This window comes from Thunnus albacares, chromosome 20 (assembly GCF_914725855.1).
Source record: "Thunnus albacares chromosome 20, fThuAlb1.1, whole genome shotgun sequence".
In the NCBI taxonomy this organism is placed as follows: domain Eukaryota; kingdom Metazoa; phylum Chordata; class Actinopteri; order Scombriformes; family Scombridae; genus Thunnus; species Thunnus albacares.
Genome location: NC_058125.1, coordinates 6,252,572 through 6,279,439, shown reverse-complemented (window position 1 = coordinate 6,279,439; position 26,868 = coordinate 6,252,572). Strand labels below are relative to the sequence as shown.

General features: G+C 38.4%; 1 protein-coding gene across 2 annotated transcripts in view; it reads left to right on the top strand.

Moving 5' to 3' along the window:
- The window catches only part of LOC122971713 (zinc transporter ZIP11-like), a 132,874-nt gene that overhangs the window by 90,485 nt on the left and 15,521 nt on the right, over nt 1–26,868 (top strand). For both annotated transcript variants that reach the window (XM_044338455.1, XM_044338456.1), the window contains one exon: nt 24,695–24,862. In XM_044338455.1, coding sequence (XP_044194390.1) covers nt 24,695–24,862 — 168 coding nt within the window. The remainder of the gene's footprint in view (nt 1–24,694; nt 24,863–26,868) is intronic.

Here is a 26,868-nt window from a genome sequence, read left to right as displayed (position 1 = left end):
TGCTTGTTGTTTATGTCTCCAAGCACAGATTTCTTTTCATTCTGTGCAATAAGGTTAGGGTGAAGCCATTTCAGCAAAAACAAAAACAACAAAAAAAGACTAACAAGGAGTGCATGCAAATAGTTTAAAATGTTCAATTTGTATGCAGTGCATGTTCATGAATGCATGATTTCCCCTTGCTCGCCTGTGGTCAGTGACAAACAGACTGATGCTGATGTACAGTACATATAGTGGAATACCTGCATTATATTGTCTTATTACGCACCTTGTGTTTCCCAGCAACATGGAAGTTATCTGCTGCAATATTTTGACTTAACTTCTCTTCACCATGAGAGGGAATGTGTTGCGTTGTGTACGTCCTGCACTTTAGCAATTTGTGACCAGTTTTGCAATGTAAATAGATGGACTGCCATAGCTGGAAGAAAATAAGAAACTTTCCTCCATGGCAGTTTTACAAACACAAACTGCTATTTACATAGCGGCACTATTTAAATCAGCTGGTCATGTCATTATAGTCAACTGGTCAAAAGGCATTACACTTCTGTTTTCTTTATGCTTTTTTGTGCATACTTCTTGCTGTAAATTATAATTAAAATTTACAGTCAGTAAGACTTTCACTTCTTTAACATTCGATGCCTTTATTCGGGATCAGAACATTTTTGTTATCAAACCAAACCTTTTCTACACCTGTTTGAAGGAAGACTCTGTCATTCTATCAAATGTCTGTATTGGGTTCAATAAATCATTTATGAGATCACCTCAGTTTTCTGTAACATAGACTTATTATTGTGTAACAAGCAGATTAGAGTAATTATGCTCTTGGAATTTGCCATGAAGGAAAATCAAGCCGCTGCACCAACACCATGTAAACTATTTTAAGGGAATGCAGTAGATAACTTTGCACCAGAGATTGTCTTTTTATTCCGATTTTGTATCTGCCATGGATGTGGAGGTGTCAGACCATATAACCTCCTCATATAGGCACGTGTTCCCATCTTTGACAAATTTATGGTAGGATATGTGAACCAATCAGGACCGAGACTCTTGACTTGTGCTTAATGTGTTCACTCAGCAATAGCAAGTTAAATAGCAAGAGCCAAAAACAGGAAGAGAACAAACAAGGAAAAACAGGCCACATTAGATAAAAGGAAGCATGGTTAATACTGGAGTGATGTAGATATTAAAAATATATAAATATTACAGTCTTGAAGATTTGCACAAAATACACATTCTTCTCATTGTTATTACAACTAAATTGAAGCCATACTACTCTCTTATCCCTGCCAAGATTCAGAGAAAATATTAACCATGCCTTGGCCATAGAGCTACAAAAGCAAAACCCTTCTCCAGAAATTTGTTCATTTTGTGATATTTACAGGATGGCTGTTTTGCACTGCAAATTTGTCCAAACATATCAGAGGTAATGAGGAGAAAAAACACACAAAGCAACACAAGAGAGTGGAGAAGATGAGAGAGAAGCCCAGTGAGGAAAATAAATTTCACTAATGGATTCCTTTCAGAAAGGCAGAGAGAATCCAGATACTGTATGCCGCATTCACAGTCTTTGTGAGCAGAAACTACTGCAATCACTTGCCAGCTGCTCTCTGAGAGGCTGCACTAAAGCTTTATTGTTATTCAACTTTATTCAAGTTTTTAGAGCAATTGCCATACAGGTCAATGGTAAACAGTGGCTGTTCACTGAAATCTTCTGATCTCAGAGAAAATTCTAATTAAGATCCACAACATTACTCAGTGCTGTTACAGTCAGTCTGAAGCACAAAAAGTGCAAACAAAATGTACAGTGAAGCTGTTGGAAATCGTCATCAGTTTGTTTTGGTCATAAACCAAAATATTGGATAAACTGACCTGATGGTGGTGCTGGATGAAAAGTCAGAGGATCACCAAATTAGATTCATCCTCTAGAGACAATGAATGTCTGTACAAAATGTCATGGCAATTTATCCAATAGTGTTTGAGCTAATTCAATCTGGACCAAAATGGTTAACCAACTGAACTACCGACCATCAAATCTAATATAAACCAAAAGAAAACATTCAAATCACACTTCAGCTGTCCCGAGAGAAAAAGAATATAGGATTCATGCATATTATTATGGCAAATTCTGTTTAATTGATATAGTCATTGTTCTGTTTTGGTGTGTCTGTTACTAGGATTATACTGCGCATTGCTTGACTGAGAGTTCTCCTCAAACCTTTCAGTTTAACAAAATGATTTATTATGTTGTCATTGTTTAAGAGATAAGAATGACTATATAGGATGGGTTGATATTGATGGCACAGAGGTCTCAAAGGAGACAAAGTGATGGTGTTATATTGAAGCCTTGTTGGATCAATGCTCTCAACTAAGTGAAGCTGTCTCTCACTTCTTATATGATTAGTTATAACAAGAGAGGGTATTTTGTCATTGGAGGTGTGTATGGCCTCATCAATGTGGCAGTTTTTTTTTTTTGTGAGTGTGTATGTGTGTCTGCACACACTGCCACGATATTCGCATCAGGGTCAGACAGTTGCCTGGCAACAATGGCCATTGGACGCATGGAAGTTTAGCCATTTGCTGTCTGTTTCTTTTTCTGTTTCCCTCTCTTTCACTCACCATCAGGCTCTCTCTCACTGTCACGCCATCTCTTTTCTCCCTGTTATTGTTCTCTTTCACTTACCGTCACTGTCTGTCTCTCACACGCAGCCAGTCTGTCACCCAAGTCCTCTCTGTTCCAGTTCAGTTTGAAATCAGTGAGTGTTACCAGCATAAATTGAAAGAAGTACTACAACTGAATTTTTTAAATCTATATTAAGTAGTCAGCATTGTTGTCTCATATAGTTGCAGTCTTTAACTAAAAATATGGTATATAGATAGAAATGTGAAAATTTTTTGAAACACATTCTCAATAAAGTTCCATTAAACAATTATTTGTCATCTAAAAGGGGCCGCTTGTACTGTAGTAACAAATCCACAAGAAATATTACTCAACTCTGCAGGTAAATACAGCCTTTCAGCCTTTTTTAGCTTATTGTTTTGGTTTTGTTGTTATGGTTTATTCTCTCCACTCCTCACCCTGTTTTCAACAGTAGTTGGCAGCTGTTTTCAGCAAAGATAGACTGATAAACCCACATTATACTACCTGCTGCACTGAAGGGGGATAGACAAAGTTAGCAGATAGTGGGTAAGGAAAGTTGAACATGTTGCAGCTAAAGACACAGATTGTTTTTTCAGGAGTTGACAGAAACAGAGCTAAAGGGAAAGGAAATATTGGACTTATATCTCTCAGGTGGCGAGGAACATCACCTCACTGAGAAGATAGTGTTGCACTGTGCCTGCTGGATGTGTAAACAGGCAGTGTTTACGACCGCGTCCACCACGGCAACTTTATGACTTGATTATATGTCAGAGATGTGTATCTGTCAGCTTGTTTTGGAGTTCTTTTTCCCCTTAAAGTGTTGCGTCTCGTTCTCCCACTGTGTTCTAGCCCGGTTGCGCTGTACATTTCACAACAAGATGGAAATAGTAAACTGTCAAATGACAGGTGTTATGTCATCTTTTCATAACACATTTTTTTGGGTCCTGTCTTATCTATTTGCTGTTGTAGCAGAAGCAGAAGAGCAAATTGACACATGCAAAAAAAACATGGAAAGTGGAATTGAAAATTCCTTTATCTGTTGACAATCTCGTCAGGAGGGAAGGGGAGAAGTTTACTCTGTCCTCCCTTGTGCTTTAAAAGGGTTTGCACAAATATTGTCATGCTGTTTTGGCTCCTTGCAGAGAGGAATTGCCAAACATCCTTTTCAAGGTGATTCAGTATTGTTATTTTGGAGATTTGCTACCTTACTCCTTTACCTTCTTGAAGTTTGCCCTTGCTTGGGGTTTTGTGTGACTTTCATAATGGCATAAATGCTATTGAAAGAAGGCCACCAGTTAATGAATACAAAATGAGACCAAGCATGAGGGATGTTTTTAATCACATTCAAAGCCATTCCTGTTCCTGCTCTGAGTTGAGGGTTTGAGTTGACATTACTACTTACACATTGTACGCATTTTCATGTATTGTATTGGTTACCAATGGCAGGTGCAAACCATAAAAAACTGGTAGATATATGTGCAAAACCTCATGGAAGGTTGAATGCTAACAAAATGCAGTTGTTTTATTTTTATTATCTCAGAATATGGACAGAAAACTCATGAATCATGGTTTGGGTTTCAATGCAAAAATAAATTGTTGAACAAAAGTAAGTAAAAAAAAAAAAAAATTAGCTTATTGTTGATCAGCCTTCAAAGACATGTTCATTGTGTGCTATGAGGTAAAAATCTTGCCCATAATGACCTGATTCAGTATTCACAGCAGTCAGTTCTAAAATTGTTAACAGCCAAATCACAAAAGTCAGTAATGCTCCTATAAGTAAATGTTTCAAAGTTCGGAATTCATGAGTCATCTCACTTAAGTACACCATGCGTCTTAGTATAAAGGGCACTGTAGCTGCTCTTTTGCTTCTAGTGTTTTTTATGCATTTGGAAATGTGAATGTCTTTATCCATCATCCATCATCACAGCACAGCAGAAGTACAGTATGTCCTGTCAATTCTGTCTATATCTGGTCTTCACACACTCTTCTTTGGTCTCACCATCTGTTTATCTGTCTTTTTGTATTGACCATTTATCTCTCATTCTTTTCTTGTTTATCTCTCATGATCTCTGTATCTGAATACATTATTCTATACTAAGAATTTCATGTTCTTTTGACTCTGTTGACTGTTATTCTGCACCCCTCTAATGCTGCAATCTATACCTTTTAAATGGTTCAATGTAACAATAATGTAGTGGAGAATTCTGAACTGTTCATCATATATTTGTTGTTATTATATCTTATCTGTCTTTTCAGCCATCCATCCATATAAACGAAACTCTAACCCTAACCCCACCAACCAACCAATCAACCTAAACAAACAAAACTCTAACCCTCACCCAAATGTGTCAAGTGACATTTACTCGTTGATTTGTTTGGAAGGTGACGTAGTGACTGCTCGAAGGGTTTAGTTGGTGAACTTGCAAGCTAACCATTAAGTCACCAGGCTAGCACTAGTCAGTCATGATAGTTCCCACAGCTCCCCACTGTTTTCTCTCTGCTGTTCTGTTTCCTTTCCCTCTGCATTTTCACCATTGCACACCATTTTGTTCAAGACAAAGTTAATTGAAGGGGGAACATAAAGCTCTCTTCGAGCTAATGAGCTTGCTAATGGTCAGTTGGTTAGCTTAGCTCAGTTGCTAATGGAAAATAACCTCACATAGCTATCAAAAGACATGTACTGTACATACCACCGACTACTGTCTCATGATTGTATGAAAACCATCGCAACAGTTGCAACAGCATTGAACTGTTTTACTAAAGCAGCCTAAATGAAAGTAAATGATACAACATGGCTAATAAGCTATGATAGCTTCCTCCATTTTGGACTCTCCAACTCTCCATCCGTTCAAAGGTCAGCACTGTCGAGACCAAAATTGAACTTGACACAAAAACTCCAATGGATTCCAATGAAATTAATGGAATTTGAAATTTTTGAAAATTTGAAAAGTTTGAAATTTTGCTGTTTTATATCCTGGTGTGTCTGGGTCTTAAGTCTAAAACCTGATTTAATTAATGGAAGACATTTGACTTGTCATAGCAGGAAAAGAAAAGCACAGGTGTAGTAATTTATAACATTGATGATGTTCCATGTAAGTGTGCCAGTAAGTGTTGACATTGAGTCAGCATGCACAATACCAGACCCCTGGAGCTGGAACACCTGAATGGAATGCAGCCATTATTAATGTCATTAGTTACACCTGTGTTTGCCAATTGAATATGTACATGTACATAATTAGCCCCATGTGGAGAAGCAGACTAGCAGAATGCCCTCCCTATGGAGGAATTCCCTAATTTTTTTACTCATGATGTGTCTTTTCTTTCTATGCTATTAAATGAGATTAGTGCCGGCAGATATTGTGTTTTAATTGCATAAATCTGACTTGGTCATGACCATATTAAGCCGTGACTTTACAAAATGAACTCATTCAATTAATTGCAAATTTGAATTGAGAAGGAGCACTTTTAAATTGAATGTCCTGTCTTGAAATTCAATGTGATTATTATTTCACCTAATGTTTTCAGAATTGCACAATGACAGCTGAGCATAAACAGTACCATATACTAATGACAGATTAGAGATTTAAGACAGTAGTCTCACTTCACAAGTGCACAGACCCATACCTCCATTATATCAGTGTTTACTTTGGACACCAAGATGGGGGAAATGTAACACAAAAGACAAGACAAAAGTTTGAGATGGGGACAATACCTGACCCCAGTGTGAACAAATGGCCCTTCAGAAACAGCATGGACCAAGCTTTGTCCAGCTGCTGTTGCCTTCAGTGGATAGATGTGGGACGGCTTTGTGTTCAGAAAGCAGCTCTCGATTCTTGGATATTTAATGCCAGGGCGAAATAATTTGTTGTCACCATTTGAGCAGCTGTGTCGTTAGACAGTTACTTTCTCCAAGGCTCTGGCTCATCTCCATCTCTCCCTTCAGCTCTTGTTTCCTTCTCTGGTATTTCTCTCTGCACAGTCCTGAGAGATCACTGAGGGTGACAGGATTGGTTTGTTACACATACAGTACTATACTCTGTTTTGGGGTTGTTAGACTGTGACCCTTCCTGGCCTCTGTACTGTTGGTGTCTTGTGTTGGTGATATATGAATTAAATCTTATACTGGTGGGACACTCACCATAAGAAACTGTGGTAGAGAATCAACATCTGCAAATCACTATCACCATTTCTGTTTTCTATCATCTCCCTTCCTCCTCCTTCAGTATCCCTCCTCTTTCTCTCTATCCCATTGCCTCCATCTTACACTGCTTCTCAATTCCCCATCTCCTTTTCACATAAATCCATCTATCAACCTCACATCTATTTTCTATGCCCTTTCTCTGAATTTTATTAATGTCTGTTCAAATCCATTTGACCCTGCCCCTCTATGTCCATCTTTGACTGACAGAACCTGCATTCCTTTACATGGTCCGAATGGATCATTAGCTCCTCGACAGCTCATAATGTCAGCAATCAGTGCCTTTCAATGCCTGAATAACCATAATAAATGTGGGTTGTCAAAAGAAATCTAGGAATGATTCATTTCCCCCCACATCAGTCCTTTCATATTTTTCATACTAGTCCATGTAATGTTCAGTGTTCTGTTACCAATATTGTTTTACTGTGGTAAACCTTTTGGCAGCACAACCTTATAGACTACAGAATAAGAACTGTGAATAAAGTGAATGTTGTGCTGGTCTGGACACTGTAGATGAGAAGACTGAGTGAGAAATGAACTTAAACATGACTCTTGAGCCCTAGAGCTGCTCAGAGGCCAGCAGTAGACAGCTCTGATTATACTGGGCAGCTCCCAGGTAGCTGGTAGTGGGTGGTTGGGGTTAAGGGCTCAAAGTGAAGTCACAGAAGCAACTGAAAGAGAGCAAGTGTCATCAGTGTAGTCATTCTCTTACAAATGAAAACTTGACCTTATGAGCAACAACCGTGTTTTAGCTCAAGTCAATAGTCAGGGGTTTTGCTGCTACAACCTTAATTGGTCTGTTATGACTAGTAGCTTATGGTGGCTAATGTTAGCGCTAATATTTACTAACATTAGCTACTTAACTGACATTACTGAGTCAGTTCACCATCTTTAACTTGACTCCTCTCAACTTGTGCTACTGTCGCTGTTGCTACCCTTTTTTTTTTTTTCTTTTTTAGCATTGTACGGAAGCCCTAAGAGGCAAGTGAGAAAAAAGATTCCGGTGATCCAATTTCTAAGTCTGATCTAAATTGTTTTCTCTACTGTGTTTATGCCTTGAGAAACAGTTGGAGAAAAAAAGTTTTCTCAGATGAAAAAAGTTGCAAGGATCATTTTTCTAAGTTACTTTTTTTTCACCTATGAAAACAGGTGAAAAAAAAGGTTTCGCCATGTGAGTTTTTTTCAGGATTGTTGTTGTTGTAATACTCTTTGTTGTATTACTCTTTTCGGCCACAAGAGGCTGAAGTGCACCGCTACTCCATGTTTTAAATAGGACTAAAAGCATTCATGTTTTCTTCCAAGTGAGGTTTAATTTCTCCATGCACTCTAAACACATGGTACATATAGTGAGTGTGAGCAAGTTACTTTCTGTTGTGAAATGTTGGACCCACAAGTCAAATGCTGGACTTTCCTCTGGAATACAAAACAAACAAAAATGAGCTGACTGGCCTCAAAGGTGATTTAGATTGGTCTAAGTCATTGATTCTCAAAATAGGGTACAGAGAGTAATGTTACATAACTTGCTAACATGCAATACATGTACCTTGTGAGAAATTAAAATTCAGCTGGAAGAAAACGTGAATGCTTAGTCCTATTTAGAACAGTCTCAGTCTCTTGTGGGCAAAATGCGTATTACGACAACAAACTATTTGAAAAATGATCCTGACAAAAAAAAATTCACCGGGCAAAGGTTCTTTTTCACCTAGCAAAACTTTTTTCCCCACTGGTTTACAGATGAAAAAAATAAGGAACTTAAGATTATCCCAGCAAAACCTTTTTCTTCACCTGTTCTTAAGTCATAAACACAGGAGAGAAAACCATTTAGATCAGACTAAGGAAATGGATCACTTTTTTTCTCACTTGTCTCTCAGGGCTTCTGTAGCATTGAATTGGTTCAGCAAAATAATCAGAAAAGATAGATGAAATCAAATCAGATAAAAAATGAAAAAAAAAACTTTGATTAAAGCAGTATTAATAGATTTTTGTGGCCACTTGGGCCACAGAACAAGCTGTAAATACAATTTTGACATATTATTACTTTGTAAAGTTGATATGATATTGTTAGCAAACAGTAGCTTATTTATCCAGCAGACACAGATCAACATTAGCAATCATTTGGAGTTGTATTTCTGGTCACCCATCAAATGTAAATCCAATACTCACTCTCCTTTAGCTGTGGTCCAATCTCTACCAACTCCTGAGAAATATATCTGGCTCAGCTAAATGATCCTATATGTTCACAAGCTAGTCGCTTATTTTGTCTGTTTGCTTTATGGTGCTTGGCAGATAGTGTACAGTGGGTTTATCACAGTTTTTTCGCTGAGAACAGCTGTCTTCTACAAGGGGAAATACGATTTGTGAGAGCAGAGAAGCTGAACCAAACCAAAGTAATGAGCTGAAAGGTGCTGAGATACTGTGCAGACTTTAGGGGAACTGCAGAGTTGGGTGATAATCCTCTGCTGGTTTGTCACTACAAGCGACCCTTTTCACATTACACATAGTCATTCAACCCATTGCTTATATGAAAATATTGATTAGTGCAAGTAGATAGACAGTATTTGATCTTTAATTCCACTTTGCCAACAGAGATAAGGAAACTAACATTTATTTACATTAAAACATGGTATGCAATCATACTTTAAAGTTTTGAAAATCATACCTAACAACCAAAGCAAATAAGAAAGATGGGGAGGCATGCCAGAAAATGAAAGTCTGCTCCACATAATGATGATTCATATTAGAGAATTTAATCATTGTTAGTAGGACTGACAATGTTAAGACACAATAGATATAGCTAATCTACTAGTATAATCCACATAAAATGAACAAAAAGGTTAAATGAGTCAGATTGCTGTAAAAACAGTACAAGTTACCCATCACCTTCGTCCCACTGCATCAAACAGTGTTGTCAAGGAAGGTCACCTGAACCGTTTTCATTTTTCTGATTCAATGTGCCTGTGTTTCAGCAGTCGTTGTCAAGGTAACTGCAACCAACTGCAGCTGATGTGAGTGGCTGGCTCATTTGTAACTGTGTATTAATAGTAGTATATTACTCACTGTTACACTGTTTGTTGTTTATTACTGAAGTGACGTCGCAACGGCTGCTAAAGCAGCTGTCACTAATGAGTGCTTCGAGGTGATGCAAGACAACAGGTGGCTGTGAGAGATGTGTGTAAGGTCTGGTGTGTTATGTAGGCATGTGTTAGTGTGAGAAAGCACACACACATGATGCTCTGCAAGATGGCAGATGAACTCAGCAACCATCTTTTGGAGATTATTTTCTATCCAAAATAGCAAAACCAGCAAAAATACCAAAAATAGTCAGAATGGCTGAAATCATAAGCTGTGCTCTTGTGTGGATGCAAAACAAGAAACATAATGTCTTGCATACTTTGTACTTCTGTTAACAGTAATGCAACATTTTCCTTGCACTCTGGAAAAAAATTGTCACACTCACATTGCTTATTGTTATTTTATATTAACTTAATTTAACCCCCCACCCCCCGCCCAACTTAGCACAGGTCAGTTATATAACATAATGAAGCACACCAATGTAGCCAATAGAAGGTGTCATACCCTAAACAACAGTAATCCAAAGTAGTTCACAATAACAAAACAAATCTCACTGAACATAGTTAATATCACAAAAAAACAGCACTATGAGAAATCTTCATTCAAGCCATATGTCATTAAGTGCCCAGATAATTAAGTTTGCTGAGATAACATTTGTAAACAGTTAAAAATTAAAAAGGAAAATAATAATTTTAAACATACCTACAAACAAGTTGTAGCTGTGTATGATCACTTATTGTATTGATGATTGAGATGAAATAATTATATATGACAAACTGGTTATTGTAAGCAAGTAACAACCTGTTTATTGGATCTATGACTGTAATTTCTGAAATTGAAATGATCATAGCTTATATCATAGAATAAAAAAAGTATAAGAATAGGAATGTGTTTCTTTGCACTGGCATTATTCCCTTCACTGGTGTTGACAAAGGCAGAGTCGCCGAGAGGGAGGACAGAGCTGTGTAGGTGAAGCGTGACACAGGAGAAGATGAGGAGGAGGGGGGTGATTACAAGCGAGCACTGGAGTGAAAATGAGAGAGATTTAGGGTCAGCAGGCCAGGACCAAGTAGAGGGATGAAGCAGTTTTACTCGGGGATTCTGGAGGCAAAAATCACAATCAGCATGGACAGGCTGTAGTGTAGAGATGAAAGAGAGAGGTAAAGAAAGAGTCTGAGTGTGTGTGTGAGAGAGGGAGTGCGTAGGTGGGAAAGAAAGAGAATGAAGACAAAGAGAGGTGTTTAATTTCACAATGCTATTAATTGCTAATGAAAATGATTACATCCTTTCAGATGTAATCAAAATTCAAATTAACTAACAAGTTATAAAATATTCTTTGCTGAGTTTGACTTTCAAGGATTTTCTTATTTAGAGACAGAATTTGTGTGTGTGTGTTTTCCAAGGTCAGTGAGACCAGTGGGAGACCTCCATTGCAGAGTGCACATAATCTCAATGAAGTGTTTCAACCCACCTGTCTATCAAAGTAACAGGCTACAATGTGAGGTGTCTGGAGAAGAGTGAAAAATATATGTTCTAATGAGATGTATGTATGTATGTGTGTTGCATACAGCAGTGCGTACCTCCCATCTCCATTTTAAGTGTGTAAGGCAATCCAAGCTAGATGGGCTCTTAAAGCTGCCTTCACAGTCAAATCAAATGTACTGTAAATCCAGGCTACCAACTGGGAAAACATCCTCATAGTAATTGATTTGTGGGGATTTAGTTTTTCTTTTTGCTCTGATATCTGTGTTGTGAAATGAACATGAAAATTAAACACTGCCTAGTGTAATAAAATTCAAATAATTTTCAGTCATATTCACCTGAACACCATCAAGATATTATACACTTTAAGTTTGAATATTTTCCTAAAAGCAATAAAAAATAATTTACAAAAAAGAAAGGAAGGAACAGTAAATTGAAAACAAAGAAATGCACCTTCCACTAAGTCCAAAGCTGTTTTCCTTACATGTTTTGTGTTCTTAACTGGTCACTTGTAAGCCTACATTTAGGAATCACCCAGTTTTGTGCAGAATTAGAGGATGGGAACCCCGCAATTGTGAGGACAGTAAACTGCACTGAGCTAGCTGTTTGCTAGCTAGTTGCTAAATCATGTCTTGTTTCTACCTTTGATGGAGCTGGGCTGAGAAACAAAAGTAGTATATCAAGCAGTGTAACTCAGGGATGCCAACTTTTGACTTCAAGTTGGAGTGAATGAGTGGGAATTTTAGTAGTACTTATTTTTATTCATAATAAAATGAGCATTATTCATAGTAAACTGATGCACTCGGCCTCTCTCTGGCCTTGTTTAGTGCTGCAATGCTGCAATAACCTGTGCTCTACGTAGGCCAGCTCTACAACTTTACACTGACAGATCCTGAGTAACACCCGATGAATTCATAAAATTAGACAAATAAACATTGCATGCCTGTCAAGTTAACATGACTGAAATCCGTGTACCTCTGCCACCTTAGCGAAAAACAATAATTCCGCCTCTCTATCTGCATCATACCACACCAGCAACAATACACAAAGGCCGATATGCCATACATATAACACAAATAGTCTCGTGCAATGCTAGTGTGCTCAAAGTGTCAACAATATTAAAGTATGCGTGACGCATTATGCAGGCATTTTGTGGATCCATATACAAATAACGCACCAAACAGGTCTGCATAATAACCCCAATTACCTGGTTCCAAAGTTTTTACAGCACAGTCATGACAACACATACAGTTCTGCTTGAAAGTTTGTGAACCTTTTAGAATTTGCTCTAATTCTGCATAAATATGATGTAAAATGTGATCAGATTTCCATGCAAGTCCTAAAACTAGATAAAGAGACATCAGTTAAACAAATGAGACAAAAGCCTTACACATGTTTGTTTATTTATTGAGGAAAATGATCCAATGTTACATATTTGTGTGTGGCAAAAGTATGTGAACCGCTAGGATTATCAATTCATTTGAAGGGGAAATTAGAGTTGAGTGTTTCAATCAATGGGATGACAATCAAGTGTGAGTCTGGGCCTTATTTAAAGAAGAGAAATCTGGGTCTTCACTATCAAAGTCTGAGCTTCACAAAACAGATTTATGGAAGTGCATCATGGCTTGAACATAGGAGATTTCTGAGGACCTTAGAAGAAGAGTTGCTGATACTCACCAGGCTGGAAAGGGTTACAAAACCAATTCTAAAGAGTTTGGACTTCACCAGTCGATTGTCAGGCAGATCGTGTACAAATGGAAAACATCGAACACCATTGTTACCCTCCCTAGAACTGGTCGAACAACAAAGGTCACACCAAGAGCAGGCATTTAATAGTCCAGAAGGCCACAAAGGACCCCAGGGTAACGTCTAGGAAAGTGAAGGCCTCTTGTACAGTGGCTACAGTCAATGTTCATGAGTCCACGAGAGTTCACATACTTTTGCTTCACACAAATACTTTTCCTAAATAAATAAGTAAATATGTTTAATGTTTTTTGTTTAACTGAGTTCTCTTTATCTAGTTTTAGGACTTGTGTAAAAATCACTTTTTCACGTTTTAGACGTTTTATATATTTATGTAGAAAATGGAGAAAATTCTAAAGGGTTCACAAACTTTCAAGCAGCACTGGATAGCTATTTTCCAAATAATCCAATTTCAGCTCCTCAAATTAAATAATACCAGTGCAGCTCTCTCCTATGTACCACTTTCTCATGTGTGTCAAACACACACATGAAATGTGCGCAAGCACATATCATTAGCAGCTTAAACAATGACCAGAGAACAAATAAAGCTTACCTTTCAGTAGTGTACACAGCAGGCCTTCATCGCAGCAGTGGTCTTAACTGCAACCTCTATTTCGATTCTCTGTGCCAGTTGGTGTTCTATGGAGATTGTTGGCAGTCAGTTAAGTCTGTCTTGTGTTATTGTTCTGTGGAGGTACGTATTGTTCTTCTTCTTGATGGATGAAATGTCATACAACACCCCAAATATGTCCCCATGCTCCCGGAGTTGAGAAATCCGCTCTTCCACAGCATTGATAGTGCAGTCCAGTATTCTGTTAAAGAAAAACACTTTGTAATCCTGCCATCACTACCTCATCATCTCCTTCATAGTGAAACATTTTTTCCTCTTTTGTGGCTACACTGCACTTTGTGAAGGAAAGCAGGCCTCTGTTTCCAAATCCTCCGCCAATAATCTTGCATTGGACTCTAAAAATTGCTGTCTGTGCAATAGTCCAGCAGGAATTGTTTTGTCACGTTCAGCCGTGCCACTGCATGAGGTACATCGAGACTCATTGTCTGTAGTGTTTTACTAGTAATATTTATCTCATTTAAAATGTCATTCCATTTTATGACAGAGCACATGAATGGGTAGTTTTGATCTTAGCTGCAGTGCCTCTGGCTTCACATCTAGCTTTGGCTCAACAAGCACCAGTTAGACTTTCATCTTCTGCCACTGACGGCAGAACATCACATACATCCCCTAACTGGTGTTGGATGGGTTTGAGCACATCTACCCAACTTTCCCATCTCGTGTCACTTAAAGGCTTGACTGTGAGCCATGTTCACATATGTGCTGTTTTAACACATCCCAGCAAGAGGTGGAAGCAGAGAAAAAGTTATAAATCTCCTGGATTGTTATAAAGAAGTCCACTGCCTGCTGACAACATGAGGCTGCATCATTAACTACCAAGTTAAGAGAGGGGGCACTGCAAGGCACATAAATGCCCTTGGGTTTATGTCTCATCACTCTGTTTTGCACACCACTTTGTTCACCTCTCATATTTGATCCATTGTCATAGCCTTGACCTCTCATATCCATAATGTCAGTATCCAGCTCCCTTAGTTTCTTAATAAGAACCTCAGTCATACCGGCACCTGTACAATCAGTTTTCTCTGTCAATTCAAAGAAATGCTCTCTGATCGCCAAACTTCCTCCCTGTGTTGTAACAAAACATATAATCATGGTCATCTGTTCTGTTCTACTCACATCAGGAGTACAATCTAAAATTGTGGAGTGGTATTTAACTGACCTCAGCATCATGAGAATTCCCTGCTGAATCTGGGGTTGCTATGATTTCATCTTGAATGTCTTCACCTAAAAAGTGAACATGCGTTTGTTGTTTTTTTTGTTTTTAATGCTGTCAAAAAGGCCGATCATCTCCATTAGTCTGAGGAAACTGCCACTGTAATGCTCAATCTATCTGTGTTACCACATAGCCAGTACTGTCTCTGCAGCCAGTTTCCACTGATTTTGTGCATCTATGGTGTTTTGCAAGGCCAATCTTATGTCCATATCTTTACATTTATGAAAACTTTCTATATGATCAGTTGATTTTTCATGGCTGCTAAGGATGCTTGACATATTTTTCCAGTCTTTAACACGTTGTCTTGCAAGCGCTGACTTTCTCTCACTTCCACAAAGAAGTTTACAACAGAAGCAAACATAATATCTTTGCTTACTGAATAAACAAGCCAGGGCCTTTCCAGTCTCCATTTGTTAATGTCCAACTTTAATGACACAGAAATTTTTTCTTTGTGCATTGTCCTAGGGAAAATAAATTACTTTGGCTTGATATGGTCCTTTCTCAATCAAAATGTCTCAAAGTCCCTGGGTTACTGTTGTTAGCCATTTGCTGGGATCATTCAAAATATCCTCACCTTGTACTGTTTTTTGTTCAGCTGTCTGCACTCGGATTAAATTTCCAAAGTGCTGCCCTCTGCGATTGCCTAGTTCGCCTATATGGACATACCAGCAATGCCCACCGCCCACACACACACATAAAAAAAGACAACATGTGCAAGCATGGGTGCCTGTTTATGTTTTAAAATGGGGGAGCAAACTTGGAAAGATACATAATTGGCAGTGGGGTCTAGTCAAGATTAGTTTGATTGAGGGTGCTATGAAAACCAATAATGCATTACGAACAGTATATAATTGGGTGGATCAGGACATGATTGATTATTAGAGGAATGAAAGGGAAAGTATGCCGCATACTAACCTAAAAACCTGTTATTGGGAATCGCAAGAAAGTTTCAGAGCAACAGAGACACAGAGCCTCCTTGTAACCATAGTTACTCACTCTCTCATTTGGCTCCTTCACAAACATCCCATCTTTACAGCCAAATCCTGTCCGATTGGCAAGCAATTGTTAAGTGGGCGGGCTTGCAAAGTTAGCTAACATTGACTCACAAATTGGTTTGCAATTCAGTACAACCCAGTTTTGGCTAATTTAAAGTTTGTCTGGAGTCAGTGGGCCAAGCAGGTTCATTCAACATACACTATCATTTCCTATGTTCTATTTTCAGTCAGTGATCACAGTTAAGCTAAATGGCATGTTTGTCACCTTTGTAAACAGTCAGACTCCTGTGTGAATTGACAGACTGTGCTTGACAGCCAAAGCATGCTGTGGCAAACAATCAGCGACGGGTTGGACAGAACCAACTCAAAGTGTGGTCCAAAACTGTGATTTGTTTGTGTCAGTTTCTGAAAATAGTAAAATGATCATTGATATAGGCTGGCTAAATATAATCACTTGATTGCACGGACTGTATGAAGTTTATTTTTAAAAAGACAAAAAGTGGGGTAGCAAAACAATAACTTTGCTTCCTCTAATTGAATAATGGGGATGCATTTGCTCCACTTGCTCCATTGCTCAGGCACCCATGCCTGCTGGTTCTCATCTCACATCCTGCCAGAAGACACATTTCGAAGCACTAATCTTGTCATCAAAATAGAAAACTACAGAATCAGCCAATAGAACCAACAACAGTGTCACCCATGTAGTCATTAAACGCCCTATAGACCAAGTCAAGGACGTACCAAATAAACAAGACATTCCAATAAAAAGGTCACTGAATCATCAGCAGAAGGACAAAACGGACAATATTTTTCATCTAAGTCCAGCAAACCATATATTCATACATCAAACAGTGTTGAACAGCCAAGATCTCAAACACATAGTGCATCACTGTGCAAATTTTAAAAAAAAATGCATGCTGTGTACTGCATTTACTAACCTCCTCAAGTGCACTGATCTTGTGCATTTAAACAATGTCAGGCCAACATACTACACCATACACAACTTCACTAAGTTTGTTCTTATGAAAGGGCTGGCATAATAACCTTCTTCTTCTACAATGATGTGAGCCGTGACCACCCTCCACCTTCCAGTAATCAATCCTCAGCTCACTCAATTTTACATTCAACCTGCAAAAAGACAAACAATATGTGACTGAGATACAGCAAAAGGCAGAATAGTATATATTATAAGCCAGCAATCAAAGGTCTTCTATGTGACCCAAAATCATCTCCCCTCCTGAACCAAAGAGCAATCTTTCTTGGTCTAGAGAAACAAGTCAGGTAAAAGAAGAAAATTATAATATTAAGACAAAGTGGCAAAATAATTGATTAGGGTTATGAAAAAAGCTAGGTTTTTAAAGAGAGCTTTGAAAATGTATATATCTTTCTAAATGGGCAAAACAGTAGAACACCAAGACCTCCTGCCCACTCATACCTGCAACAGCAACTCACTGATTTACTAATTCAAATTCAACCATTCACTAATCAGACCTGTCACAGAAATACAACAGCACATTAAGAGACTTCAGTGCCTGAAACCAGAAGGCACAGGTGATCATAAAGTGCCAAAGCCAAAAAAGTATCCCAATACTCTTGTAAACTACAGGGCTGTCACAACCCTGAGCAACGTGGAAAAACAATTTCAAAGAGTCCTGCCAGATAGTCTTCAAAGCTACGGAGACTTTAGGAGCCCGAGAGTTCACCAGACCAGGTTTAGAAAGAATAAAAGAAAACTGACATCTTGCAGCTGACTGAAGATGTACAGCAAGGTTATGATAAAAATGAGTAGCCTAACATTTTTTTCTTTCCAACTCCCACAAGACCACTCTGAAAGAAATAAGGGACTTGAAGTTCTGAAAAACAAGGACTAGACTCATGCATGTATGTGTGAAGGTTACAGTTATAATCCTAAGATTTTTAAATGGGACTTTTTTTTAAAGTGCATTTTATCATCATCAATCACAAAGTGGGTTGCAGCTGCAATCCATGTTCTTCCCCCTCAACATAGGTGTCAGTTTTTGTCCTAATTAATTTTTGCATTTGTATGTACATAGCACATAGGAAATATTTGTGCCACACAAATGAAGTGATGTTAATACTGATAAATAAAACTTAAGAGTGACTGTCTCAGTGAGCAGGTGAGTGCTACCCCTGTCAAAAGCTGGACCTTTAAGGACAATAAATTTCCATTTTTTTGCAGATCATATGATTTCAGTGCATGTATTGTCCAAAAAAATCAATTCAGAGTTTCTTTTTGCTGCCATCTGAGGCCACCAATATGCAGCTTTGCAGGATGGACAATAAATATATTTTGTCCGGACAGACTAGTGACCCATTCAGGCCCTAGCCCTCCATTAACCTGAAAAGGAATCAGCACGTAAAGAAAATGAATCAGGAAATACAGTAACCTATTCAGTGAAAGGGCTAGTTCAGAAATAGGACCTGTGAGGAAGTGAGAAAGAAAGAACAGCTGTGAATTAATATAATACAACCTTAACTCACATATTGATATTCAAATCCTGTGAGAGTCATTTCACAGCCACTATAATGACAGTCATGACCTTGGTCTCAACCTGTCGGGTGGTCTTTCAGGTTGTCTGTGTGTGCCTTATATGTTTTATTATCATAATTGGCCTTCAGTGCAGCACCAGTCTGCCATTTCATTTTTTCCTATTTGTCATGTTTTTCAATTTTTATTTTAGAGAAGATAACAGTTTTTTCACCAAATTTGTCACAAGTCTGGTGCATGGCTATCCCATTTCATTGCCTTGATTTTTAAACCCACACCACTGCCATTACTACCATTAGATGTAGAATGAGCCTGTTGTGCATGTGTGTAAGTACCACTTTGACTATCATGGTTTTTATGCATCCATTGACTCACTTCAGTTTCTCCCTACTTGCTTTGAAACTTCGATAGTGAAATAAGCTGATGTGTTGTTTGGGTGGAATGAAAACCTGCAGAGTCCCTCATATGTAGATTGCTTGTTGACCAAGTTGTTTACAGCTGGCAAGTATTTCAGTGGAGCTCAGCTATTTTCATTGGCTGAATCTCCAGTCAGGTATCAAGTCGAAGAATGCCAATTCATTATGTGTGTCCATGTGGAGAACAGTCTTCTTTTTGGAGAGAGTGAAAAGAGACAACAAGCACTTTTAGTTTTACATGTGTGCATTCTTTGCATTCTTCATAGCCAAGTTTCTTTATGTCTTCAGCTGGCAAGTAACCTTACGAGATGTTTATCCACTCTCTGTCCTTGGTGTTCTTCCATCTGTCCATCAATTATCTATTCTGCTCATCCTGTTTGAGGTTATGAAGCTGAATTCTTTCGCAACATGCAACTGAAAAGAGACAGGGTGAGGCATTTGCTGTTTTTTAGTTTTAGAATTGGACTTTGGTGGTTGTATTTGCAACATGCAGAAGGCATACTGCAAACTGTCATATGTTTTTTCCTATGATTTTTAAGGAGCTTGGGCAAAATTTCTGGTGAAAAAGTCCAGTCTCTCTGCCAGGCTGATTAAAGCTTCAATTTAAAATATTAAAAGCAACGAGGCCTGTCTGTCACGGTCTGTTTCTTTCAATGTGAATGAATGGCAATAACAGCAAGCTAATGATCGCAACTATTGGTCAATGCCCTTTCTTTTTGAAGACTGTGTAATTCAGATGAAGCCCATCACACACACAAACACAAGTATCTGCATTCATACACCCAAATGCATACACACACCACTGTATCACCCTAATGGAGGGTTTATTCATGTTTTTCTCTTTGAAAAAGGGTTTTCATGGTTTGTATTAATATATTTTTCTGTTTTCATGTGGAGTTATATCTTTGATGTTCTGACCAAGGTCTAACTTTACCTTTCACTGCTGCACATCATGTCAACTCTGTGCTTTTGCTCTGCTGCACAAGAGCAGCTGTTAAGGAAAATTAAGAGTTATTCTCTATTTACTGAAATGTTATAGTGAATGATGTAAAAATCTGAGTTTGTGAGATAGAAGATAGACTAATTTTGCTAACACGGTTGTGCATTGGCTTCTGATAGGACTAAACAATCAATCGTGTTTATTTCGATTTATTTCATAGCTTACATAATAAAGCTGCAGCAAATGTAACACATGAAGGTTAAAACTGAGACTTTTGCTTTCACTGCCTATAGTGACTGCCCATAAGCATTCATTCTGTGATTTTTGTTAACGAAAGAAAAGTTGGCTGTTGTCTGGCTTATATGCTCTCTACATGTGGTGTCTGTACTGATTACGCTATGCCAAAGATGGTTGTCATGGAAGAAGACACACCACTGGTATAATTTTTTATGGTAAACCCCCCCCCCCCCAAAAACAAGGAGTTAGCCCTGAAGTTAGCAATAACCTGACCAGGCTCAGTTAAGGTGGACTGACCTTTAAGATGGACCAGCTATTCTCATTTAGTTTAATTTAGTGACAATCTCAGCCCTGCTCCAACTCCCCCTTGCTGACTTATAGCCTCTCCAAGCTTGATGACCTAGCGCTGCTTATGAGCTACACATTTAATCATGAAGAAATTAAAATTACAATGTTGATGCCGCCGTCTGACACCCCACCCATGCCAATTGCCAGCCCTGATTTCAAAATAATATGGTACATAGTACAGGGGGTGGAAGGTTAAAGTCAATCCAAAACAACAGCCGAGTAAAAATTATTGCCTGTGAGAATGTTAAGGTAATGTGTTTTTAATGAGACTGTGTCAGAGAGGTGGTGAATTCTCTAATAATTTTTGATGCTTTAGTCAGTTGTATATTTAAATTAACATCACAAGCCCAGGTTTATGTGTAAGAAAGGTTGACAAATATTAAGATATAGCCTAATGTAATCCAATGTAACAACACCACAAATTAAAAAATAGAAATTACCTTTTGTGTTGTATGGTATTCAGTTTATAGACGTATTTGATATTGTGTTGACACCATATATATTGTAGTTCACTTCATCATGAAAATGTACATGAGAATGTTAAACATAGTTTAAGCAGTGTCTTACAGTTCTGTGTGTATTCTGTATTATGTAAGTGTACAGTTGGAGATGTGGTTTGTAGTGTGTGGGAAACAGGGATTGTACTTGGAGGACAAATTGTTGTGGTGTATGTACACTCAGTCCTTTGTTGTGGTTAAATGGTTTGCAGGGTTCATTTGCAGTGAAGTGGACTCTGGGTTTTTGGCCTTTGAAAACATCTACAGGCTGAAGATGTGACTGAGCACTCCGAGCAATAGTCCAGATCATATGACCTTTGCACACCAGATAATTCCAATTTACAGCCGCCTACATGGGAAAACGGAGACACTTGGAATGCACTAGGGCAATTGCTTGTGTGAGAGAATGTATGTGAGAAAGTGAGAGAAGGAAGGAGACAGGGGTGAGGATGGACGGGTTGCAGGGCTAAAGAGATTATAGAGTCTGCAGTGTGCCTCTGAGATGATTAATCAATGTTTAATTATAGTCTATTAATAAATGCATACATTTTAAAAGAGCAATTATAACTTCAATTAATTTTGCATTCAAACGATGCTTTAAAAATTTAAAAGTGAAGCAAAAAAAAAATCTTTTGCACAGTGCTGCCGCCTTCTGCAGTGCGCAGGAACAATCCTAAGAATAGTTCGATATCACAGCTCAGCGGTTGGCCAATCAGAGCTTGTGTTGCTCTGTGGGTTGTAGATTAAAACACAAGATGGAAACTATGAAGTGCTTAAAGCAAGACAAATACCTGTAATAAAAAGGTCATTAAGGTCATTATTTATGTTAATATATGATATAATATGTTTTTTATGCATTATTTTTTGCAGTTTTAATGTTTAGTGTTTTGGCATCTTTCAGCTCATTGTTTTGGTTTTTAACGACTTTGCCTGTTTTATTTCACTCTCAATGCTGTCATAGTGTAGCTTTTGGCTACAGCAGACAGTTGTTTCTAGTGGAACTGCTCTAAAAACCCACTGTACACAACCTGCCCAGCACCAAAAAGCAGACCTAACAAAATTACCAACTAGCTGGTGAACATGATCAAGCATTTAGCAGCAAAAGGGCCAGATATTTCCCTCAGGAGTTAGTAGAGACCACAAAAGAGCTAGAAGAAGAGAAGATGGCCAGAAAAACAACTCCAAAGAATGATAATGTTGTACCATTATATAAATAGGCAATTGCTAAGCTAACATGTTTGCCGCATCAACTGCTAATATGTCATGATGCTATGTCAGTGTTATGTGTACAACTTGTTTCCAAATCATAGCAGGTTTAAATGCAAATTTAATTAGTCAATTTATAATTGCTTAAATGTATCACTTTATCAAGTGATTATAATTAAATACCGATAAAAGCCTGTAATCATTTTGGTGGCACACTCCAGACTCCATAAAAATAAAAACTGGGTGAAAAGTAGAAAAGCATATTAAACCCTAGCTCTAGTGCTCCTAGGATATTGCTTTTAAATCACTGACTTAGATGACTTGGAATAAAAAAAATCTCACACTGGTTCAAAAGACGCTAATACTACCTGTACTATGTTAGTGTGTCAAATCAATTGAAAAAATTGCTTTTTGGTATTTGCTGCAATTTCTCCTAAATGGCTGCATATGCTTGAAAATGGACCAAGATTCATGTTCAGGTGTGTCTGGTTCCACCATTGTTTAAGTGACATATTTTAGGCTTTGTGTGATTTTGTCGGTGGCATCTCATGAGAAGAGCAGCTCAGTAGGTTATCTAAACCATCCTCAGTGCAAGTGAACATCCTCCACATTCCAACATCTTGTGTCTTACAGAAGGCAAATTCAGAATATTGAAACACTGGACCATTTGTTTAGCTAATTGCCATGACATGATGTTCACTCCTGTCAGGCTGAATTTCCATTTGTTTGATGATGTGTTTTTCTGCATTATTTCCTTTTTTATGTCAAGCAAATATAATATTGTCTGTTAGACCTCCAGCAGAGGCTTTGTGCTAATTAGATTGTCTCGGGCCATTAACTTTGTTCTCATGACATTAACAGAGATTGCAGTGCTGATAATTGGATTGATACAGGGCCAAATTCATTCATTTTTTTATTTTAGATGAGAAATGTAGCCCTGCATCCTTCAGACTGCAAATATAAACTTGATGACTGACGTCTTAATCAGACTTAAGACAGCCAGCAGATGAATCTCATTTAATCTCTTACAAGCCTATTTATCTTTTAAGCCCCTCTTTGATTGAAATATCTTGTGGATAATTGTTTGCCGAGTGCAATGCTTCACAGGACATTTTCATCTTGTAAAGGAAACTCAAGTGATTGAGCCTTGACTGACAAATTTGAGGGTTTTGTTTGTTACTTGATGATATTCAGGCGAATATAACACATGATTAGCATTTAAAAAAACAGGCTTAATGAACTGGATTGTTATAGTTTCTTTATTGGATGCACTTGTTGGCACGTTGGCTCTCATGCATTCCCGAATCATCTTTAAAGCTCCTTTTTGCAAATTCATCCAGCTGGTGAAGTAATCACACAGAATACTAATGAGGTATAAAGTCAAGCAATCTGTATCTATAACTTAACATCTTGGTGAGTGGAGAGAGCTGTGAACATTGACACATTTATCATCCTTCCCCTTGAGCTACAGAGGCCATTAAGTGTCCAGAATCGTTCAAAGGAAATAGTCCGACTACATCTACATCTCAAGGCAAATGTGTTTTCACTCATTCAAAATAGACACACTTAACATTTTTGGCAGCATCAAAAGCCTACTGTCATAGCCTCTTCCTGACTGCATCACCCTGCCTCTCAAATCTCACCCCAGGAAACCTTTGTTTTTCATTTGACTTTGTTGTCCTGTTGCAATAAATTGTACAACTGGGGATAACGGCACACACAGGCAGTCTCCAATGATGTTGCACTCAGTTGTACACACAAAGTTTGACAGACGTAGTCATTAGTAAGATGGTGAAGAGTGACAGTTGTGAGCCTGAGAGACAAGTTGAATACTAACTGAACTGAAATTGAAAGCCTTCTCACATTTACACCTGCTGGTGCTGTTAGACCTGAAAAGCATACTTCAGTTTCTTCTAACTTTTATTTCCAGTATTCAGGGAAGCTTCACTGTGAGCTATGTGCTGCTCTTTCACTTTCTCCTTCTAGATTTATGGGGTATGGGTACCCGGCAAGTGTTCAGACACAAGTCTGCTTCTCTAACTTATAAGCCACCAGGGATCTTTATTCTCTGAATAACTGAGAGTGTAGCATTAAAGTTGCTCGAGATTCACAGCACACCTGTTACCAAAAAATAAAAAATAGGACCAAGACTTCTTGGAAAAAAAAAAAACTGTGGACACTCCAATAAAATGGCACCAAAGTTGTCCATCAGTTCATGAAATAAGAAGGACTCCTGGTTCTTATTTTCACCTTATTTCTTATTTTATTTTACTGAACTAATTTGTTCAAAGAGACAGAAAAAATGTGATTTGTTTCAGCCTGCTTAATGCTACAACTACAACTCAAAAATACAAAATACTAAACTGCAGAAATAACCTGATAGTGTATTTGACTAACAAAGTGGGGAAAAGTAGCCATTGACATTAGCTACAAAAGGCTAATATTTGCCTCATTTTACAAACAAATTGGAATGACTTGCCTGTTTACTTGTTATCTGATATACTGTTTATCTGTATTCAAATGTTGCACAGTGTTTTCAGAATTTTGTTTATTATTCTTCTCCATTATGCAGATAAAATAGAGAATGGGGATGTGTACCAGAGGAGGAGAGGACCTCATTCAGGCAGCTCAGATGAACAGGAAACAGGAAATAAACAACTGGAAGGAGTTGGGCAGCAAGGAAGCAGCTGGCGACGCATCCTCCTCCTCATTCTTGCCATCACCATCCACAACATCCCAGGTGAGAATGAGCCATTGGGCTGTTTAAAGTGTCTGACAAGGGAATTTGTGTTAAGTTGAATTCTTAGAATGAAAGTGAAAGTCACTTTGTAAAATCCTGAGAGTTACAAATGTAACTTCCATATGACTGGCAGGGGTGGTGATTTGCACATCTATATCCCATCATGAATATCTGTGTCAAAATCAGCGGTGACTTCGGTAACATGAGCCATCTAAGAAGGGCTACAACACCTGAGTTATGTTTCTTTTGGGATCTTCTTGTTCTGAGTGGCAGCAAAATTATAGCAGTCATTTAGGAGCAGAACATGATAAACGAAAAGATCAAACAGTCAGAGAACATGGACAGTTTTTTGACAGGGAAGAAAAGAAAAATAGCCCAATGTTCATCACGCAAATACATCAGTCAATGTGGTCTGATGCACGGTCTGTCCTCCACTTTGGTCCAGACTGAAATCTCTCAATAACTATAAGATGTACCACCATGAAATGTGGTAGAGACAATCATGGCACCAACAGGATGAATTCTAATGACTGAAGGGATCCTATGATTTTTCCTCTAGCACCACCAACAGGTCAAAGTTTTCACTTATCCACTATCTGTTGGACACACTACTGTTGGACACACATTAATGCCCACCTCAGAATGAATTGTAATCACAAGGCCAATCCTTTAACTTTTCATCTAGTGTCATCATTAGGTCAGCATTTTAATTTGTTCAAATGATTGGTTTATAGCCAAATACCTGCAAAACTTAAAGCATTCCCATCAGTCTCAGCTGTACTTTGTGTTTAGTGCTGATTAGCAAATGTCAGCGTCTTAACAAGCTGAACTAAGGGGCCATGGACCCTGCCAAACATCAGCATGTTTGCATTGTCATTGTGAGCATGTTAGCATTTAGCTTAAAGCTCTGCTGTGCCCAAGTACAGCTTCACAGAGCTGCCAGCGTCCTAGAAATAAAACTCTTTTGCTGTCACTTCAGCTAAACCTGCAGTGCAGAACATTTACATATAAATGAACGTCCGTTACATTCAAGCCTTTGCCAAACAAGTTCACACAATGCTGATTAAGCCTATCACTGCCAGATAAATCTCTCTATATTCCACAGTATAAGGAGTTTTTAAATCTCATGTCGGGCGCGACATTCCCACACTGGCCATTTGGCCTTTAATCATGCGGCTCTTCTAGACTTTCCAAATGTTATCGGACCAAATGGAATGGTAATGGTAATAAAACAAGTCATTTCGTGAGGGTTGTGTGACACTCAAAACAATTTATCCACCGTTTTACAGCTGCAACAGTAGGTTACGGCCAATATGTACTGGCCATCAGGCATACTGGGACAAATCCTGGTGGGCCATCAACAATATGTTTTTGGGCCAGTCGACCATCAAAACATATCTGTTTTTATAGGCCCTCTCTGTGTACCTGTCATTCGGGGTGTGCATGAGAGCATGCTGCATGCCTGTGTCAGATGGCATTAAAGACCAAATCAGGCGCTGCATCGCTGCAGGTGTGTGGGGGTGTGGGCGTGTTTGTGCTTTAGAACGTAACCGTTGTGAAAGAATCAGAAAATAACGTTTTTATTGATCTGATTCACCTCTTCATTCACTCTCTAGCTTACTCGATCACAGCTGCTCTCTCGCTCACTCACCGGCACTCTCAGCTCTCTCTCTCTTTTTCTCTCGTCTTTTTTAGAATGAGTCAGGAAGCCGACAGAAAAGTCTAACTTTACTTTACTTTTAACGCTATCAAACGAAGAGAAATGTCCTCTCCTTTACTCTCACTGCCAGAAGGGGGGGACAAAAATCCCACACTCCAGCTTTAAGCTAATAGTTTACTACCCCAGTTGATTTATGCATCAGAAAGGGAGGGGCTTAAGAATTCTTTTGGCTTCCAAAGGAAAGACTAAGTTTGGGAAAGTGGGTTTGTTCTGACTATGTTTTGTCCAGACACCAGTCTGGCATGATGGTGTTTCTTATAGAACTAAATGTAATCAAAAAATTGCA